The sequence below is a fragment of the Centruroides vittatus genome, unplaced genomic scaffold (assembly GCF_030686945.1).
Source record: "Centruroides vittatus isolate TY-2023 unplaced genomic scaffold, ASM3068694v2 contig_897, whole genome shotgun sequence".
In the NCBI taxonomy this organism is placed as follows: Eukaryota; Metazoa; Arthropoda; class Arachnida; order Scorpiones; family Buthidae; genus Centruroides; species Centruroides vittatus.
In genome coordinates, this window is record NW_027122587.1 from 233,468 (window position 1) to 257,066 (window position 23,599).

General features: G+C 30.8%; 1 protein-coding gene across 1 annotated transcript in view; it reads left to right on the plus strand.

The window, feature by feature from the left end:
• The window catches only part of LOC136983932 (junctophilin-1-like), a 46,270-nt gene that overhangs the window by 20,713 nt on the left and 1,958 nt on the right, over nucleotides 1-23,599 (plus strand). Inside the window, exons 2-5 of the mRNA XM_067280821.1 lie at nucleotides 17,204-17,466; nucleotides 18,126-18,616; nucleotides 19,550-19,668; nucleotides 20,377-21,185. Of these exons, the coding sequence (XP_067136922.1) occupies nucleotides 17,204-17,466; nucleotides 18,126-18,616; nucleotides 19,550-19,668; nucleotides 20,377-21,185 (1,682 nt within the window). The remainder of the gene's footprint in view (nucleotides 1-17,203; nucleotides 17,467-18,125; nucleotides 18,617-19,549; nucleotides 19,669-20,376; nucleotides 21,186-23,599) is intronic.

The following is a 23,599-nucleotide window of genomic DNA, read 5'->3' on the forward strand; positions in this document are numbered from 1 at the left end:
ATGGCCGTTGTTTGGAGGTTATTTATTTTGATGTATTTAAACTTAAATTTCTTGTTTAGTTTAGTTAAATGGCATGTAAATAATAATAATAATAATAATAATAATAATAATAATAATAATCCCTATAAGCAAGTGTTACCATTTATTCTCACAAGTAAATTAAAATTCTCATCCAGAAGTTGTGTTATTATTATATACAGTCGAACCTCCGATAACGACCACCTCTAAAAAAGCGGCCAAAAATTTATTTTTTTTTATTGGAACAAAAATACACATAAGATAACCTCCAAACAATAACGACTTTTCATATCCCCCCTTCGGTGGTCGTCGTTTACAGGTTTGACATTACTTACGTATTTTTTCTTCGCGAAAAAAAAAAAAAACGTTCGTTATGGACCGCGTATATAAAATTTTGTATAATAATTTAAATTTATTTATTATAATAAATAATTAAATTTGCGTATAAGGTATATTATTATTATTATTATTATTATTATTATTATTATATGCCAGTTAATTAAACTTAAAAGAAATCCAATGAAAATGTACGTTTTAAAATAACCGATCCGTCCGAAAAAACCAAATTATTCTAAGAAATCTAATCTACAAAATTTGAAAGATTAATAGTTTTTGAAAAATTTAAGTTTTTTTTTTTAAAAAAAAAAAGATGGCGAAATTTTTGCTAGAGTTTTTGCTTTTAGAGAAAATGAAAACTCTCTTTTTTTCTATTATTTTCATTTTCAGAAAGGAAAAAAAAATTATTGAAGATTGAATCCATTTAGAAAGGAAAGATATATATATATATTTATAAATAAACTTCTAATTTTATTTATTTATCATAATACATTTTCCTTTAACGACACTTACATTATTTTATTTCATTTATTTTTTATTATAGAAGAGAGAATTTTTGTTTCCTGCATATTGTCTGTTAACATTACGTAAAACTGAAACCGTTCTGTAATACAATAACTAATTATTTTTCTTTGTAGGGAGTTAAAAAATATATATATATATTTCCACACGAGTTACGAAAGTATATACAGTAGAACCTGCGTAAACCGGAACCGGGTTATTGTTTCCGTTTTGGCAGGTTCCGTTTTAGACAGGTTTAACTTTATTAACGTTAAATTTCTAAATAAATAAATTCTTCATAAGTAATTTAAAATATATATATATTTTTTTTTTTAGATTTAATCTGAAGTATATTTATAAATTGTTTATATATTTTATCATACCTATTCTTTTGTAGTTCGTCGTAATTTTATGATTTATTATTATTCTAAATGCATTTTTTAAATTTTATTTATTTATTTTTTAAACTCCGCCATCCTATGGACACTATGAAAATCCTTTTTTCAAATCCGGCGCGGGTTCGTTCCTGACCAACAGGTTAGCCGCGTGGAGTTTGCCGGGTTTTACTTGTCTAATACCTAAACTAGAGATTTTCTGTAGGGTCATTTGGGAAAATGATCCTACGAGAAGTCCCCTAAATCCTAAAAACGGTTAGTTTTCCATAGAAAGTCTTCTCGGGAGGCACTCCATTGGCAGATCGCCCGTGCATTACGTTGCCGTATTTCATCAATCCGAATTGTGGGTTTGATTAGAGTAGTGAGGGGAGAAGATACACTACCCCCGGAAATTGGGGTTTTTTCTCCCCCTACTGCTTGGTTTCGATTCCGAGTCCCCCAGAGTGCTGGTAGATTGTCGGCTTAACCGTTACAGAGGTTTTTCGGATTAGCGAGATTCTATATGATGAAAAGGAAATCAAAAAGAGCTACAGATAAATTTTTTAAAAAAGGTTATATTCGGTACATATATTTTAAGTTAAAATCGGTAGAACATATTTTAATTTTACAAATTCGTCTTGATTTTAAAATATAATCCGTGATTTCTTTTCGGTTTTCGTCCGGAACGTATAGAGGAATAAACTGAACAAAACTGGTTCGGATTAGCGAGAATTCAATGTAAGTATGTTAAACTTACAGAAGAATTTCGACTTTTAAGGAAATTCTAGATTTATCTATTAAATACTCGAGTAATAAAGCGAGATGATGAATTTTGAGAAATATAATCAATGCTGTCAAATTGAAACAAAATAATTTAAAAATAAATTTTTAATGTGGCTGGACTATAATTTACGTAACATTTCTTCTATTTAAGAAAATACAGTAAAACCTGCGTAAACCGGAATCTGAAAGTATCGAATATTACCCGTTTTGAACAGGTTTTCTTTTAAAACAGAATACGGCTCCCGTTCTCAAGAATTTTTCCTGTTTAGACAGGTGTCCGTTCTGGACAGGTTTTGATATATTCTCTTACTTATTAAAGGAGAAAGCTTATATTTTTAGTTTTGTTTGTTTTCTTCAACCTCTTTACATTCATGTTTGCAATTTGCTTGTCAGGAAATAAGTCACTTTCTCGAAAAAGATTTTATGCTTACATCAAGTTAAATTTACTCGGTCAACATCAGACAAGACTAGAAATAATAGATTACAAGTAAATGTAAGTCATTTGTACAGCATTAAGCAGATATTAATGGAACAGTCCGTAATTTACTTCATAATGTAATTCGCTTATATTATATAAAGTAATAGTTGCCGATGTATAAAATATTATCGTCGTCTTTTCTCATTACACTTTTATTTAAAATTGACTTTTTGATATTTTTATGATTAAATGTTGATATTGTAAATAGTTTTATTCAATTATATACACTTAAAAATTTAATTAAATTATTAAAACTTGTATATAAACAGATGTATAAAATACGTTTAGAATTCTATTTCCACTTTCATTTTTTGATGCATAAAAGTGTGTTCAATAGGCCTACTTTTATTTTTGAAACCCTTTAGAAGGAAATGTCGGTACAAAAAAGCTCGCTTCTTGAATTCTATCACATTCATCCAAAGAAGAAGATGATGAAGAAGAACTATATTCTCCTTTTGAATGGAGTAAAGTCCTCACTATGAAAGTCTTACTTATTGACAGTTCAGATAATAAAAATCTGCTATAACTTCCTCTAAAAGTTAAATATTGAGAGAAAATTTCTGTAATATTTTATTATAACTGTAAAAATTATATTCGAATCTAAAAATATTTAAATAAAATTTTTATTAATAACTTTCTTCTTTTATATATATCGAATTATTTATAACGTTTATTTAGTGAGTGAAGAATTATTATTATTATTTAAATTGAAGTATCGATATTATAGAATCTATTTATTTTAAATTTAATTCTTATTTTATTCGCTTTAATTTGTAAGAATTGAATTTTCTAGGAAGGATGTGCGTAATTCTAGCAGATATAAATGCTCAATACGAATTTAAACGTTAAATTAGATGTTAATCTTGTGATAAATGGTTTGGTTTGCCGTGGGGATGCTTCCGGGAGAAATTTTATGGGAAACGCCCCTGTTTAAGTGTTAGACACGTGAAGAAAATCCGGAAAACTCCACGTGGACAGCCAGTTGGTCGGACGAGTGTTCAGCGGTTGTCTGGTTGTTTGATTTAGTTTATTTAGCGACACGTGGACGATCTACTAGGGGGTTGCCTGGCAGGAGGTCTTTTATGGAAAATTGGCCCCTATTTAGGTGTTACAGACGTGAAGAGAACTTGGAAAATTTCACGTGGAGAGGCGCGAACTCACAATCACTGTGTTCGGTGGTTTTATTCATAAGACTACCGATGGGAAAAACACCAAAATATTCCCGTACTTTGAATATATTCGAAGAAAAACATTTTATTATTAATTTAACAGAGCTAAAAGGATATAAGTATTATTATTACATTACCAACTTAATCATGATTTAGAACGTTATAGAACTGATAAAATCTGTTCTGTCAATTACAGCTTATATCGTTTTCATAACGTGAACCAAATCGAGTTCAAATCTTGTTCAACAATGATCATAAAAGACATAGATAAGTCCATATCCAGCGGGTAAACGCTGTGAAGAATCAATCATTGTCATTCCATCTGGATAATGTAAGATCATAATCTGAAACCGTGTCAAAAGTGTCACTGGTGAGTCTGTACTCCATTTTTTTGATTCTAAGTTATCAAGTCGGATTAGCCAGTAGAGGACTTCTTACTACATTTTCATTAACTTCATCGCAACTTCATCCAGAATGCAATTGAAACACTGCGTTATGGATGAAGTGATTGGGCTGCAATTTGAAAAAATTTTAGACCTATGAATTCTCACTGTCCATCCTTCTTCAATCTCGAGAATGGTGTTAGATAAATGAACTTCAAGACCAGATGTGGAAAGATTAGGGGCAGGAGGCCCCGATTAACTATATACGAACTTCGGGTTTAAATCAGAAGTCACGTTATTTCAATTCAAAACTTTTCTCCTGAAAGAAGTTAGATAGATGACCTGCACGACTCCGTTGCTAATAGGAAAAGTATGATGTACAGGGGCAAGACACTAATAATTTGAGGTGGAGAGCATATGTTTTAAATTAAATAAATTAAAAATATGATTAAAAATTGCAGCCCGGCATTGTGACGATGTCGTAACAAATAATTGCTCGTTTTATTATATTTATTCAATATATAAAAATAAATTAGATAGCCACATTTAAAGTTCAATATATATATATAAGTAAAACTAAAGATCTTCAGTAAGTGGGTAGGTATCGGGAATAGATTTGCTCACAAAATTACTTTTTGTAGATGTAAATATAAATAATTATACAAAAAAATAATAAATAAATCAAACCACTAGAAAAATTACACATTAGAATAATCACTAGGCATTTAACACAAACTATCTTTAAGTATTTACTTTAAATCTGGTTAAGGAGGGGGCACGCTCTCTCTACCTTCCTCCGAACATACCTGTGCCTTTGTATATTCGAGAAAATTTTTATCTCGTTTTTTAATTAAACGATTGCAATATTAAATATTTATTGTAAATTTTTATACTTATAATCTTCATTACTTCAACACTATAAATTGCATTATATGTATTAAGATTTATAATTTCGTGCCGTAAAAAAACAATTAAGTCAAATTAATTAGACTAGAGTGTATTGCATATGTTTAGAAGAGTTGTCCACTCGAGAATGATTCCCAAATGCGAGTTAACAGTAAAATATTGCACACTTTCCCCCCAATGAGCACTTATCCCCCACTTGCTCTACATATAAAATAAATAAAATAAAACTTTTAAAGAGTTTACGTAGTCCTGTTCTTCATTTTATTTATTAATAAATACTTTGTCACTATTAAAAAAAAAAAATTAGTTTTCACACTTGAATAATTTAATATTTCAGAGTTCGACATAAAAGTTATTACCTGTATTATTATTATTTTAAATTTATGGTTAGAAATATTTTACGTATGTTAATTAAAAATTATATTGTAATAAATAATGATACGCTGCATTATTCTGTAGGAAATTATCATACATTTCCTATAGGCAAAGCGTAAAAGGGATATCCTGTATTTTTTTTTTATTGCAGTAATTTAATATCGTTAAGTATTAATCCTGTTCATTACGAGTATCCGTTATCTGTAAATTTAGAAATTATATAATGAACAGAGCGTTGATAATTTCCCTACAAATTAATCTTATATAAAAGAAGCTAACGCTTTATATAATGTATTTAAAATCGTCGTACATTTACATAAATATTAAAAAAATATATAATAGATTTACACGAGATAATACAGAATTTTTTAAATATAATTTTTTTTTAAATTTAATATTCAACAGATTATTATATAAGATAAAAAGAAAACGTAAAATCACGTTAAATTAAATCAATATGCTGTAAATTCTTGAGCTTTCCATCAGAAGAATTTTCAGAAAATCAATAGTATCATAAGGAACCCCACTTCTTCTTTATGAATGGCACCAACATACTTTATTTGGCAACAGAATCGTGTTTAAATGTCACCTTGAAAAATTTGAGGAGGAGAAAGTTAAATTATACTTTGATATAATTTAATTTACTTATTATTATTATTTTTGCATTAGCCATTGCTCTAATTATTTAAAAGTTCTTCTTATCTTTATCATTATTAATCGACTAATTTTAATTATATATAAATATTTTTAAATTGTCTATTAAGTTATAAATTCGATTATTTTATGCGACGAAAACAATTATAATAATATTGTTAACGCGAATATAATTATCTCTCTAAACTGTAGCGGGAGGGAGTGTCCGCCATATCAGTTAATTACATTTGAAGATTGGAGTCTACCTGGCGCCCATCTGGGCCCATTGCTGAATTAGATTGTGTCAACAAAGACGACGTTTCTCTTCCCCGATATAGCGTATCATAAATACAATGTAATTAGATTTTTCGCGGGATATCAGTAAATCTTGTAAAATACAACTTCCTACTATGGAAAAATGAGTCGGTACTGTTTACAAATACTACTAGTACTACTACTACTACTACTATTATTATTATTATTTTATTTATTTATTTTTAAAAATAGAATTAATAAAGACTAGCTGCCGTAAATCTAGGTTAAATTGAGTTATATCTCTTAATGATTAATAATGATGTCTCGTTCTAACACCTTCCCACTCGCTAACTGCTGATAAATGATAAATCGAAGAGTAAGTTGGAAAGATGTTCGTGGCATCAACGTACAAATTAATTTTATGAAAGGGTTTTTCGAGTGAATATATCGTCCATTCTAACTCAACAGATACGTCGGTTATATTTATTATAATGGCAACATCGAGTAACTATGGGTGAGGATGTTTTAAAAGTGTCTTATCTCGCTTGGTATCTGTTATAGCAATTTGCGAACGTATCAGTTAAATGTGACATAAAATTCTGAATGTATTTAATCGTGCAGTTATATATATATTATTAAACGCTTCCTCAAATTTTGCAATTCAAATTTCATCCACTTCTAATCAGGATAGAAATCTGAAACTTTGAGGGCATAACTGTCCGATGACAATGCATTTTAATGATGTTATAGGGAGTGGCCCACCTCCACCATCCCCTCATCCCCTCGTCACTTTATCCCGAAACACGATAAACGTAATCAAATGTAAAATTTAATCGTGATTGTGTATGTATGTATTGTATGTGTGCGTGAATGCTCTGTAATGGTGTACAATTGTTAGTTGGTCCCTCCTCCACTCCCAGTCTCGAAATACTGTACATGGTTAATAAAAGATTTTTAAAAATTGTTTAAAATATATTAAAGTTATTTTATGTGAAAAAAAGTTAGTTGTTTTTCCTCAGAAACTTTTAATTACTTTGCGTAAATGTAAGTTGAAGTAGTATAAAATTGAAAGCATTTTTACCATGAAAAATTATTTTCAAAGTCTGTCTGGCTTTATACAAATTAATTTTCAAGCAAATATTTAATTCAACTTCATTTTTTTGTGATTAATCTATCATAATTTTTTTTCTTTTTGCATTTTATGTATATAAAGTTTACTTTTTAAACCGGAAATGCTCGGCTATTTCATTATGGAATGTAATTTTATTTTTTAAACTTTAATTTAAAAATTTTAAATTATATAGTAAAATAAATTTAAATTTATAATTACAGAAAAAGAAAAGAAAATCATTATCGAATTTTATTTTACAGTCATAACCGTACAAATAAATTAATTTAGAATTGATACGTTTTAAAAATTTATAATTTAATCAGTTTAATAGTCGAGTAAATATATATTAAAATAGAATATAAATTGAACTGTGATTGTTTTTTAAGATAATTTATTAAATATATATATATATAAAGAAAACAGATGGAAATATAAACACGTTTTTACTAATTAATATATTTGTTTAATTGGAGCTGAACGGATGAGACAATCAAGGCAGTTTTAAGCACCATTGAGGCCCCAGCCTAATTTCTTTTTAGACCTACAGATATAGTACAAACCATATTAGCAGTGTTCAGTGAAATGAAGCCCTTAAGAAAGCAAGCTATGGCTATGGCTTAATTAATAGGGCCCCGGAAGCAAGACTGTCTTAAACAATACAATTTCATATGGTGTCGGATGTAATGGTATATAAGGCAACGCAACACGTGGGAGATCTGCCAACGAGGAAGGACTCTCTACGGAAAATAACTGGCCGCTATTTAGGTGTTAGAAACTCCACGTGACTTGCATTCGGTTGTTTATCCACCTAGTCCACTTGTGGGCCCAATTTCCTACGAAACTTATGATTAAGATTAATTTGAACCGTAATAAATTTAAAAATACCTTTAGATTTAAATAATTAAATCTCGTATTAAAAACTGACAAATATTTAATCGAAGAAATTTGAAGGAACAAAATAAACGAAAGATTTTTTTTTTTTGATTCAAAGTTATTGAAAGATGTTGACAATTGATACAGTTCGAGACTTAGAGAGTTTGATAAGCTCAGTATTAAAGATAAATCAGAGTGTGAAGTTTTAAATCAAACACGGGATTTAAGTGATACGACTCGAGTCGTTAAGAATGTATTACAAGAGACATAAATTTGTGAAACGAAGGGTGAAAATCTTGCCACGATTACAAGAATAGCTACAGTAGAAGCATCCATTCATCGAGTCTTTCATCCAGGATGGGATTTTTTTTAGCTCCAGACTGAACTTGAACGTGTGTATGATAAATCTCTAAAAAGTTATTATAATTTGGTTTGCTTAAATATATAAATTAATTTAGTATTATTGATTGAAACATCCAGAATAGCTTCGATTTTATTAAAAACGTAATGATAAATTCGGAGAATATAATTGAAAACAGGAAAAAAAAATTTATAAAATATTATTTAAAATCCTTCTCACGTTGCGCTTAATGATAATTGTTGGAATAAATTAGCATTCTTTCCACATTTAAAGGAATTTGGTGACTCAACCTATACTTAAATTTGTGATCTCGTCGAGTTGTATCATTGTAGGAATAGCAGGGTTTTTTTTTTTTGAAGTAAATTATATTAATTAATAAATTTGTTTAACCATTTGTTTAACCATTATATATATATATATATATATATATATATATAATAGAATATCTGCCCGTCTGTTTGTCTGTCCTCCATACACTTATAAACCGATGTGCATCAAATTTTTCATACTTACTCTTATCTTGACACTTCGTGATAAACATAGGCTAAAATAACCAAGCTTTTAATAATTAGTTTAGTAAAAATTTATAAATAATAAGAGGTGTATTAGTTTATTTGCAAAATTATAATTTTTAATGTTTTATCGAATTTAATTACAGTGAAATCTCTGAACAAAGGCCACTAACGGGGGGAGACCGTCGTTTGAGGTTATTTTGTATGCATTTTGTTTCCTCCCCCAAAAAAAGATTATGCTATATAGAGGTGACCGTTATTGCAGGTTGTATTGTATATAAAGTTTGAAAATATTTTCTTTTATTGGTTTGTCTGACAGACAGACAGGCAAGACGAAATTAAAGTATTTTCTTCGGGAGGGAAATTAAATCAATAACATCAAAAATCAAGCAAAAGAATAAATAAACTTAAGTATTTTCTTTCTCATCTTTCTCGACGATTTAATTTTCTTTTATAATAAATTTCATCAGGGTAATTTTCTAAATTTCACTTCAAATTGTTTAATCAAGCAATTCCTTTTCCTTCCTCTCCTCTTCTTCTACTACTATGAAAATTTCAGCAAATCAACTGTTTTCTTTTTTTTTTCGTATTTTATTACACGTTATATTCTTCACTTTAATTGAATATCTACTTTCTAAATTCATTTTACGATAAAATTTTTACAGACCGCCAAAATTGAATCAATAGTCGTAAAAATTGGCATAACTATCAAACGATATAAATCAAAAAACAATGCTGTTGTTTTAATGTCTGTTGTAATTATAATTACGAATATTTTAAATTAAATCAATTATAAACCTATATAATTAGTATTTAAGTGAATTAATTGAGAATTCTTGGTATATATATATATACACACGATAATTTATTATGGACCAGTGTCCGGGTGGATAAAACCACTTAACGCTAGTCGTGGGTTCGCACCCCACTGGTTGGCCACGTGTTTATTTACATGTCTAATACCGAATAGGGACCAGTCTTTCGAGTTTATTCACGTGACTAACGCTGAATATGGGTCAGTTTTTCATTAAAAGTCCAGTCCTTGTGTTGCTTTACCTTATCCCATTAATTCTACAGTTTAGTATTCCCTAAAGTCGAATATAAAAGATTTTCTGGGGAGTGATATATTTTATAAAATGCATATTAAGATAATAAAATAATTTTAAAATGATGTTCTATAGATTCAGAATTAAAACTCGTTCTAAATAGAAAATACGGAAAGACACTTTAAAGCGATTATACTTTAGAATTGCTCTTTCATTGATCGAACTTCACGTGTGTGTGATTACTCCCCTTCTGAATCTTCCTCGCTTCTAGTACAATTATGCTGAAAGTAAATTTGCTGTAATTTACTTTACATTCATCAAAGACTATTTAAATTTCTAACAATAATTATGCGTAAATGAGATTTTTCCCTCGTTCGCAATATTTTTAATTGAGTTTATATCAGAGAAACAAACAGATCATTTGGAAGAAACGAACTTAAATATATTGTTAAGTATCTTTTAATAATATACAATTTACAGTTTTATATATTTAATATTTTTATAATTATATTCCTAAACTGGCAAAAAATATAACGATTTAAATTACAGTGGAACCTGCCAACGACGGACACCTGTAAACAACGTCCACATTTTCAGAAACTACTTTCTTTCTTTTCTTTCTTTCTTTTTTTTAAGTAAAGTGCATACAACTTAACCTCCAATCAACGGACATTTTTTATGTTCCTGTCAGTGACCGTTGTTTACAGGTTTGACTGTACAGTTTCTATAAAGTAATCAATTAACAAAAACGGGATATATATATATATATATGCAAGTTATAATTTTTATTATTAAAAAGTTGGTTATTTATTCAATATTTTAGAAGAATTTAGAAGAATCTGTGTCTGTGTGTGTGTATTCCAGTGGTTCTTAACCTGGGTTCGACCGAACCCCTGGGGTTCGGCGAGTCAGTCTCAGGGGTTCGGCGGAGGTCAACCACCTGACGTCATCGTGACGTAGAAACCGTATTGGTTTCGAAAACTAATGCTACATAACATGTGTTCTATTGGGAAATATGCCTATATTTCCTAATAGAACACCTATTATACCTATGTTTTGAATTTGAAAAATTATATTTTACTTTTCCAATTAAAAGGGGTTCGGTGAATGCTTATATGAAACTGATGGGGTTCGGTACCTCCAGCAAGGTTAAGAACCACTGGTGTATTCGTATTCATAAGAGAAAATATTCAATTTTACACATTGTAATAATAATAATGTTTTAAATGCAACCATTTTGTCTATAATGTAGACCCCCCTATAACACGCCCGTGAGCCAATCACAGCCCGTGTGCCGGGCTGTGATTGGCTCATGTATTTAAGTGACTCGTACAACACGGATTCATATAACACGGAACGTATCTACCGTGTTATAGGGGGTCTACAGTATAAATATTTAAATGTTTATTTGCGGTTTTTATATAAAATTAAAGTAAGAAAGAATATTAAAATTTGAATTTCTTTTTATATAATTTTAGTTTTTAGATATCAGAAGCATAAATTTTGAATTAAATAATTAAGAATCGAATGAATCTTAGTTTATCGTTATTACATAAAATACTAACAAATTCGCAAGTTACAATTATAAAAATTTATTTTTTAACCTGACTTCTTTTCTATAACGGGGAGTAAAACACTCCCTTAAAGGAAACTAGCCTTAGGAGGGTGAAACACCCCTCTTGAAGGAGCATAAAGGAGTCTTAGGAGGGTTAAAATACTTCCTTAAAGGAGTGTAAAGGAATCTTAAGAGGTTAAAACGCCTTATTTTAATCGATAAATAAAGAAATATATGCAAATTTTTATTGCTCCAATAAATTCATTTCTTGAAAATTATGTTGTTTTAATTTTTACCTTCAAACAGCTTTAAAAATATTAAATTAACTTAGTTTAGTTTCTAGAAAATATTCTTAATGTAATTTTTTATTAAAATATGATAAAAACAAGATTTTTTAAATCACAATAATTATAAAAAGAAAAAACTTTTTATTTTTTTATTTTTTAACTAAACACAATGCAGTTTTCTATTACATTTTTTATCGTATATAATTGAAAAAATATTCAAAGGAAAAGAAGTTTATAATTAGAAAATTACAACTTTTGCAATTTAATTATTTTTAAAAAATTAATCGTCATAATCTTTTCAATATAAAATTTAAAAAAAAAATTATTATTATTTTTAAAAACTCGTCATAAACTAAACTACTTTTTTAAAGATTTAGATAAATACGTGGTAAGATTTGATATTTTTATCGCGATTAACTTATCTCGATTAGAATTAAAGACATAAAAATAATATATTAATCATATTCTTTGTGGATTTTTTAAAATTTATAAAAGGGGGAATTATTTTTAAGTCAACGATATTGAATCAAAAGTATCTAATTTAATATTTTAAAATATTTTTTCGGTGATGGTTACTTCTATATTATTATGGAATGGTACGTAAATTACGTAACGCTTTTTATACTATTCGTATACTCCTTGTCACACGTAACCACTACCAAAATTACGTAACACGTATCCTCGATCTACTTAATTGGGCTGAAATTTGAAAAAAAAACTGTAGACCTATAATGTCCCCATTGTGATCTGTGTGTCTGTCCTTGCATAATCTCGAGAACAGAATTAGATAGATGAAAATCGAGACCAGATATGGCAAGGTTAGGTAACCGAAGGCCCCGATTAATTATGTAATAACTTGTTACGTTATTTAAATTAAAAAATTTTCTCCTAAAAGGAGTCAAATAACCGGCACGATTCTATTGCTAACAGGAAAAGTGTGATGTACAGGAGCGAGACACTACTAATTTGAGGTGGAGAGCATATATTTTAAACTAAGTATTGCATATCTGGTCTCGACTTTCATCTATCTAATTCCATTTTCGAGATTAAGGAAGGACAGCAGTGGGAATTTATAGGTGTATAATTTAAAAAAAAATTGCACAATAAAATAATTGCTTGTAACAACAGGCGGTAAACGTTACATTATTTTATTAATTAAGCTTATAACGCAAGAAGCGGTGACGTAAACGTTAAGGTGTAACACTTCAGAAACAAAAATGAATCGTTCTGTTACTCGAGAGTCGAAACCCTTGCATTACGTGACGTTATTGTAAACACTCCACCCCGTTGTAACGCGTCGTAAGAATCGTTACGACGCGTTACAACAGGGTCGAACTAATCGTTAAAAATTCTTAATTATTCGAATTTTACTTCTTTAAATTTATGTTTTTGCCAATGGAAATAATTGGTTACAATTTTAAAGGATTCACTTCGTGTTAAGCACGATGCAAATTTCATATGAATAATTCATTTTAAAGAAACTTTTATAATATTTAATTCGAATAGAGTAAAAATATTCACAAAAATTCCCTATTATACCACGCTAATTTGAGTTTAAATTTAACCAAAGTTGTCTCTTAGAGTAATTAAAGAGAGGGGGAGAGAAACCATGTGATATTTTAATTCTGGCAACGTAATGATTTTTCTAAAACGTCTCGTTTTAATGCAGATTTATTACAATTCATTTTATTTTTATAAATTAGGATAAGTTTCATATGCATTAAAGTAAGGAAAGTAGTTTAAATGTTGTATCTTCTGTCCGCTTTTGTAAGAAAATTTATCAGATTCTGGAGAACGTAACACGCGTGTCAATTTTTTTCCATGGTTAAGATGCTAAAAGTAGAAATAATTAAAGATAACGTCGTTTAACTTCTTCACGTTAAAATATTCATTATTTCATATATAAAATTTTAGCCAAAAAAAATGCTCGTTAATGCTTCAAAAATTCCGAGATTTCTCGAATATTTTAGTGCAGTCGAACCTCCAATGACGGCCACCTCTAAACAGCGGCCATTTTTCAGGAACTTTTTTAAAATGCATACAGAATAACCTCCAAAAAGCTCAATTTTTAACGTTCCACTCTACGAGCAATTATTTATTGTGACATAGTCACAATTCCAAGCTGCAAATTTTCAATTTAAAATATATGCTCTCCACCTCAAACTAGTAGTGGCTTGCACCTGTACATCATACTTTTCCTTTAACAATAGGTCATTTATCTAACTCCTTTCAAGGAGAAGTTTCGAATCGAAATAACGTGACTTCCGCTTTAAACCCGAAGTTCGTATATAGTTAATCTGGGCCTCCTGCCCCTAATCGTTTCCATATCTGCTCTTGAATTTCATTTATATAACATCGTTCTCGATATTAAGGAAGGACAGACAAACGGACGACAGTGGAGAATTTATAGGTCTATAATTTTTTCAAATTTCAGTCCACAAATCTAGTGTTAAGATAGAAAAGAAAAATTAAAAGGATCACCTATACGACGTCATTTTCTTTCTCTTCTCTTCTTTTCTTTAGAATATTTAAAATTTATATATAAAAATTTTGGCATAAATGCTGGCGTATTAAGCCCAAGGTTTCCATTTTCTTCTATGTATTTTTATTTTCTGTTAAATTTAAGATTACGGTGTTAAGGTGCAAAAATAAAAAGTAGAAAAATAATCTACGTAACATCTTCTATTCCCCCCCCTTTCTTAAGAATGTTTTTGAAATTTTAGAGATGAAAAAAAAAGACCGTTTATTACGGTCGAATTTTCTTTAAATCGAATCGAAACTTCAGCGATTTACATTCGAAACAAGAAACGAAAAGCGATTCTTTCCGTGACAGTTTTCGTGCAATTAAACGAAGTAAGTTTGGCTAAAAAAGCATATTTTACTTAATTGTCTTAATGTTATAACGAGTAAATTCGCCATTTTTTTTTCTTTTTTTTTTATTCTTTAACAATATGCGATGCATTTTAAATGTATATGGTCACGCAACCATTATTTTATCTCCATTATTTTATTAGTTAAGTATTGAATACGAAGTTTCGAGGTAAGAAAATTGTTTTATTAATTAAATTAAACTGTAGAGAGGGGGGAAGGAGAAATAAAAATTTTTGTTGTTTTTATTTTTTTTAATTTTCTTCCTTGGTTAAATTTAATGAAAAATGATGCGATTTATGTATTGGTTTTATTGTCTTATTTACGGATAGGAAATAAATATTTTGTGAATTTAAAGGAATGGTAAATTTTCAGTAAGTTTTAATTGTCACGAAAGGGTTATTTTTTCATTCTTTTCGTCTTTTGGATACTAAAAGGGCCTTTTTATCAAGCTCCTCGTGGACTCGGCTCCATTGTGGGCCTGGCCGAACCCATGATGATGGATGATCTGGACACATTCGGGACGACTCCCCCCCGAAAATTCCTGGGATTGCTAGCCCGGATTCGGTCCCGAGTCCCCCAGAACGATAAACTGACACCTAAACCGATCGGCCATTAATATGACAAGGGAATAGTCGTAGCGCTTTAACATTATCTGCGCTCACTAGTGGATAAACCGCCGAACATATAGGTCACGAGTTCGCACCTGACCAGCGGCTATCCACGTGGAGTTTTCGGGTTTTCTTCACGCGTCTAACACCTAAATGCGATTTGGTTTATTTGTATACGGCACTGCGACACGTGGGTGATCTTCCGATGAGGAGATGCCTCCCGAGAACTTTTTATGGGAAATTGGCCTCAATTTAGGTGTTACAAACCAGTATTCAGTAGTTTTATCCATTCGGTCATTGATGGACACCTAGATAAGGGCCAGTTTCTCATATAAAATCCTCCCTGGAGGCACCCCCTTGGCAGTGGCGCATTATCCTATGGGTAAAAAGAAAAATTGCTTTGGGCCCACCAACAGGGCGCCACCAAACCAATCTTTTATAAGAAAATATTGCCCCAAAACGTTCCCCCGAAGAAAACTGTCCGAGTTCAGCACTGTACGCGGAGACCCCTAATTCAAATTCGCCTGGGTCCCATAAAGTTATAACGCGCCACTGTCCATTGGCAGGTTGCATTGCCTTATTTCATCATTCCAATCCTTCAACACTATACATTTATAAGGTAAAATATTATAATTTATATTAAATTTTTCTTCGAAAAAGTTTCGAAATGTAGGAAAAAAAAAAAATTAACTATTAAATTACAACATTTAAATGTGTTTAATAAGATTTAAAGTTTTGATTTTTAGCGATTTCTTTTTTTAACAGAAGTTAATTAATTTTAGTTTCTTCGATTTTTCGAATATTTTGGTATTTTCGTAAGTTTAAATGCGCTATTTTTCATCAAACTATTTTTAGAAGTTTTCGATGCACTTTCCTTTGTTTAAAATCGTTATTTCCAATTTTGTTGTATCCCATTCGTCAAAATCTTAAGAACTTCACTGTAAAAGTGGCTTATGCTATAAATTTTTGTTACTTAAAAATATATATATATATATATATATTCTCGAATTGTTTTCTAAACTGAAAACTTTAAAATTCTTTATATAAACTTTACAATTGAATTAAATTTTAGATTTTTTTAAACAGTTTATTCATAAATATATAATATTTATTAAGAAATAAATCGATATTTACAGATGCTACAATTTTATTATTATTATTATTATTATTATTGTGAATTAAAAGTATTTATTTATGTAAATAAATTTCAGTAAAATAAAATTTCTTAATAAATTTAAAAAATAGTGATAAGGAAAATTAGTACATTCTCGTAGAATCGGGGTTGATTAACACCCACCGCGCCTTATGCACAGAAGATTAGGGCTCACCAGTGGCCGAGTGAATGAAACCACCGAACAATGGTTTCGCGAGCTGACCGCATGGAGTTTTTCGGGTTTTCTTCACGTTTGTGACACCTAAATAAGGCCCGTTTCCTACAGAATTCCACCTGGGAGGTACTTCTTCTCTGGTAGATCACCCACGTGTCGCGTTGCCTTAACCAAATAAACCAAGGCGAACTAGAAGATTTGGGCCTTTGTATATAGTTTTACATTATAAATTAATAACGTATCTGTAGAATAATTTATAAATTGTGATATGGGCTTACAATTGCGACAGTAAAATTGCTTCTTTTTTTTAGTTTGTAGGACCTTTAGGCTTGTGCCTCAGTTGCGTAGTTGTCAATCCGGCGTTGCGTAGAGCTAATATATATATATTGAAGGAAGTATAGTCTGGATTTTAAATTTATTTAAGTTCTTTTTAATTTAAGGTACTTACCAAGGACAATGGATGAGAGGAATGAGGCACGGTTATGGAGTGAGAAGCAGCGCACCTTTCGGATTAGCATCACATTATCATCCAAAAACAGTTCGAGAATCTTTCACTTCCCTCGAAGACGAGCTCGATTCTTCTCCAGATCGGAAAAATATACCAGAAGAAGGACGAGGAGGATTTGTGTTGAAAGCTCGGAGCGATGAACCCACACAAAGACGTCGCCACGCTTCAGAAAACGTAAAGCGGTCTATCTTTCAGGTAAATTGTATTCTTGAATATTAGAAAAAGTTCGTTTTAGGTATAAAAAATAAATTTTCCTCTTTTAAACGCGTAAAATATACATATACTTCCATAATATTCTAAATTCAAATCTTAGAAATAAATTAAAATTTTTCTTTTAATTTTGAAATTTATCATTAGATGGCGGGCCGGATCTCCTAACTATAGACAGATTGCTTTATATCTAAGCATCAAATTAGCCGTGTTATAGCCCGATAAATAATCGGGCAGTTCGTTAGCATTTAAATTTAAATTTTTGTTTTTTTTTTCTTTGGGCTGCAATTTTTTCAAATTGCAGCCCAATAAATTCCCACTATCGTCCGTTCGCCTGTCTTTCCTGAATCTCGAGAACGGAGTTAGATAAATGAAATCCGAGACCAGATATGGAAACCTTACGGATAGGAGGTCCCGGTTAACCGTACACGGACTTCCGATGCCATGTTATTTCGATTCAAAACTTCCCCTGTAAGCAGTTAATAGCTGACCGGCACGACTCTGTTAAAGGAAAAGTATGATGTACAGGGGGCAAGCCACTACTAATTTGAGGCGGAGAGCGTATATTTTAAATTAAATAAATTAAAAATATGATTAAAATTGCAGCCAGGCTTTGTGACAATGTTTTTTTTATTCAATCTTAGGGACTGAGAAAGAAGAAAAGCGATAGCAGCAAACAGGATGCTGTAGGTCCGCATCGTAGTACGAATTCGATGAGCTCGGCTAGTTCAGAATCCGGAAAATCGGGCTACACTCATACTTCGATGATGACCGATAGCAACACTAGTTTTGTTAGCCAAGACGACATAACAGATGCTAATGTGATCGAAACATACATGGGTGATTGGAAGAACGACAAGAGATCCGGTTTCGGTATTGCCGAAAGGTCGGACGGTCTCAAGTACGAGGGTGAATGGTACAATAATAAAAAATACGGCTACGGCGTTACCACTCTTAAAGACGGTAAAAGGGAAGAAGGGAAATATAAAAATAATGTGTTAGTGACATCGGGGAAGAAGAAACATCTGTTTCTACTTCGTTCTGCAAGATTTCGAGAAAGAGTACAGTCTGCTGTTAATGCTGCGATACAATCATCCCAGATAGCACTCCAGAAAGCGGATATCGCTATATCGAGGTATGTTATTAATATAACGACTTTCCAACTTTTTTGTTTTAATATTGTCTAAAACAAACCCCTTAATTAAATTATCTTGTTTACATCGAATAGTTTTAATCAATACACGACAAATCATCGTCCTTTTCCTGTATATATTTTAAACTTTAGTAAAATAATAATAATAATTTCATCCTTGATTATAAGCTTTTATAAATTATTACATAAATTAATAATAAAATAGATAACTTTAATGGTTTTCATTCATCTAAACTACTTAACTGTTCAATTAATACACAGAATTGAATGTTAATTAGTTCAATTTGAATGAAATACTTAATATAAAGCTTAAATTTAAAAATAAATACAACAGTTAAGTAAAGTATTATTGATTAAAAATAATATATTAATGAATATAATAGTGTACTAGTTACATTTTCTCATCTTCATTGTCATGGTGATAGAGACATTTAACTACCACGCCACTGTAAAAGCTAATGTAAAATTAATAATGAAAACGAAGGAAATGGTGATTAAGTAATTAAAATGGCTTAGTTATTTCAGTTTTAGAGGTATAAATTACTCTATGCGCGTAAAATAATATTCATATTGTTGATTGAAATTTAAGCAGTTTTCCTGTAATGGGCGTTTCACCGCATATCACATTTGTGTAAAGGAGAAGCACGTAATTTAAAATTATTAAAAATAAAGATTAAAATCACAATATAAAATACCGTTAATATCTATTAAAAATACTGAATTAATTTGATATTATTTTCGAAGCGTGTAAAAATTGTGTGGCTTCTTTAGCAGCCCATCGGGGTATTTAACAAAATCGAACTTTTGAACCGGCATTAATCGATTGTTAGAATTTTAAAAATAAAACGCGAAAATGATTTATTTGTTCTCCCGTTTTATGCGTTAAATCAATCGTATTCGATATATTTTCAACAGAACAGCGACAGCACGAGGTAAGGCAGAACAAGCAGACATCGCAGCTATACATGCCAAAGAAGATGCAGAGATCGCTCGACTAGTAGCGAAGCAGTTCGCGCCTGACTTTAATCAACCAGGTGAGTAATTATTTGAAAAAAAAATCATTTTATTGTAGATGATTGTTAACAGATTTCTCACGAGTGGGTAAACCATGAACGAGATGAGTTCGCTTGCGATTTTTGCTACTTGTTGACTGCGGTTAAAGTGTCGAATAAGCTGAAATCGGTTCGACGGAATTGGAAGCCAAGATCTTTCCCAGTCTAACAAGGTCATGACTGAAATAGTTTCTTGCGCGCGCACTCGTTACCCCCGTCACGTGGTGACTTGTTACTTCTGTGAAGCCAAACAGATGAAGGAGTCAGTATATGTGGCCCGTCAAGATAACGAGAATCAACCCGTGATCGAAGGATAGAACTGTGACCTTTGATTCCAAGGTCAGTTGAATGTCTTAATTTCTTTTCGAATCGGAAAAATTGTGTATAAACAGATGAAATGGTACTCTGTTAGGAGAAGAAATCTTGTTTAACTTAAGTTTTGTATCTCTTTATTCAAGTTTCGAAGGAAAGAATATGTTTCGGTTTAGAAGCTGAAAAACTGAAATATTTAGGCCTTCTCATTGTAAATCGGAGTATTTGTGATTTGTAAATTCAGTTATTTATATGGTAGTTTCAGTTTCTTAATATTAATTTTATATATTTTAATTAAACTTGTTGTAAATAATTTTGAAACAGTTTCATATGAATAACAATTATTTATCTCTTATCTTTTTCTTCGATATGTTATAGGAGCGGAGCATCTTAAACACCGTCTTGGTAGCAAATTAGACTCTCAATTGAATCTTCTTCGGCTACCTCCACGTGACAATTTTCCGTCCCAACACAGATCTCGTTCGCTATATCTTCAAGCAACCACAGTTTCTAAAGAAAATCTTGCAAGTCCCAGTGATTTTGATCAGCCGTCCAATGAACAAGATGAGCATCGTGGCTATACAATTCATCATACTACGAGAGACCATTTCGATCATTACCAAAGTGTGCCATTAAAGAAAAAAGCAGCTCCGAAATCATTACAGACTCCACGTACAGAAACTGAGGTTTCAACTCTTGCTGATACTTTGAAACAATATTACGGAGCAGACTGTACTCCGGATTCAGGTGTGTCTGAAAGTATGGATAACGATGAAGCACCACCCGTTCGTCCTCCTCGGAGATCGACGTTACCATCAGTATTGTATCCACCAGAATGTCCTCCCGTAAATATTGGTGTAAGTGATAGCGAAGCAGGTAGCAATACCCCCGAAGATGAAGGAGCTTCGAAAAAACGGGCATTCCAGGAAGGTCCGCAACGCACTTCTTCGTGCCTCTTCAGAAGGCACGCTCCTTTACAACAAAATTCTATTCACATGAATGAACATGGAAGGAGAAAAAAAAGTTTGCCAGATATTGGAGTTTTGGCTGTTAAAAGCCCAGGTATGAGTCGTGAAGAGGTCGCAGCACTGAGTTCCTTACGTCGAGCAGAATTGATTCGACAAGAAGAAGAAGCCGAACGACTTCGGTCCAATCCTTTGCTATATCTCTTGAGTCCAGATGTCAGGGTAAGATTGGTTATATTTAATGCTTTTATGTTCTCATTAGACGAGACAGTAGTTAGCCAAGTGTAGATTTTTTCAATATTTTGAATATAATGAAAAATATATCGTTAATTATTTATAAATATGTATTCTGCATAACGTTATTAAATATCAACTACCGAGTCATATGCCAAGAGGACTTTTTGGGGATTTTTTTAAAACAAGTTCTACATTTTAACTGAATAAATGAGGAATTTTTCCTTCTTATCTTACATCCGAAATTGTATGAATGTTGATGAAGCTATTCGAAGAAACTACTTTCTACCTGAAGAATTTCTTCGATTTTTCACGGGCTCAAATTGAATCTATTGTCCACTTTTAATAGTCAAAACAGAAGCATGAGTTGCGTTATTTGATCCTTAGTAGGACATACCTTGGCCAAATTAGTCTACACAAAAGTCTTGCCAAACCACAACGTCACGAATAGCTTGTACAATTCCTTTTATCTGACTTATACAAACTTATTCTATTCTTTCTCTCAAAGATAGATTGAATGATCTATTCTCATGAGTCACTCTGAAAGCGGCTAAAACTAAATCAGAAACATTCCCAGAGCTCTTTTATTTACGACTTTAGACGTTAGGAATCCTTATTTATTTTTATTAACTACGAAAATATTTATCTGCCCAATATTGATATAACAAACTTATTAATAAGATAAATAAATAAATAAAATACCACTAAAATAAGATCGATCGATAAGCAGTTTTAGTACTTGATAAGTCGTACAGATTCACGGAAACAAACCTTCCACCATCTGCTACGAATAATACATACTGTATACGACACGTTAATACGTAAACACCGTAAATATAATCGTTTACTTTTAATATATATAAACGATAAATTGTGCATAAAATTTTCTGTTATCCTGCAAAAAATAAACAAAAATTCTACCTTTTAATCGATGGCTCTTTTGCCCCGTCTACAGTTTACATTTTATGTCTTTTAAATGTTTGAAAGTCATGTCTCTTCTTTTCCTTTCTTAACTGGAATATTTCCAAATTCGATTTGTTACAGATAACTTATTTGAAAATATCAAAACATCACAATTGTCATTCGAGTTGAAGGTCTCTTTTTTCCCCCTTCTCCCCTTTTCGATTCGAACTTATCCAATTGTTTCTTTTCCCTTCCACCCCTTTGGATAGTTTGCTAATCGCGGATTTTGGAAACATTCCCGGCCTTGAAACTCCGTAAATATATATATATATAGAAAAATTATTCTTACAAAACTAATGGAATTTTAAACTATCAATCATCTTCGTTCTCTACTACACTAGGAAAAAGTAAGGGGGAGAACAGAGTTGTGATTATAATTCGCTCCATTGAGCGGCCATGGGCATATATACTTTACCCTATAGTCGGGCATATTTAAAAAAAAATAAAAAGAAAAACTTATACGAAATTAGATAAACATCGAAAGAAAGTCTTAAATTACTAAAAGAATGCAGCAGGAAAGAAAATTATGGCATGTCTGGCACATTTTTCGTCAAATCAGGTCGATATAAAAACTGTAACGTTATTGGTTAGAGGTCTGTAGTCAAAGAATATTTCGATCAATAGAATTTAGTTTTTTATAACGGTATGATAAAATAAATAGGATTATAATTTATATATTAATCAACTTCTCCAACTTTCTTTAATTTGATACGAAAGAACTGAAATATGTAAATTTTTAATAAATATTAAATAATAACTTCGAAAAAAAAGCAGTAATTTCGAATAAATTATAGATTCAAAACTGCGTAATTTATACAAGGCGCTTTGCTATTGGTTAATTCTTTTATCAATATATTACTACTAGACGGAGCTTCTAATAATGGCAACCATAAAAGTACTTTTAAATAAATTTTTGTTTTTTGTTTTTTTTTACTTATGTAACGTTTAAAATATTTAAAATTAATTTATTAAAATCGGGATGAATTAATACGTATTATTTAAAATGATCGGCCGATATACAAATAATGTTAAGTTGAAGTTGTTACTGAATTTAGCAAAGTAAGCCAATACGCCGGTTACCGTTCATAAATACGTTCTATTTTTAAATTGATTCTAATGCGATCTGTAATAAAGATTAAGAAATATTTCTTTCTTTTTTTTCATTAGGCGAATTATTTGATGAATTTTAGTACCGGACGATAATAAATACTAAATGCGAATTGCGAGCTTTGCAATTTATATTCTGTTTACCTTTTGGTGAACAGCTACGCCTTGTTGCTATGACAACGACAGTTACAACAACTTTTGTCGCGTGCACCAAATATTCGTTTTTTTGCGTAAATATATCTTCCATTGCGCCATCTTACGGTTTGAAAGCGAACTATTTATTATTTATTATTTTTTGTCTATTCGAGGAAAAGTAATCACAAATATTTTTT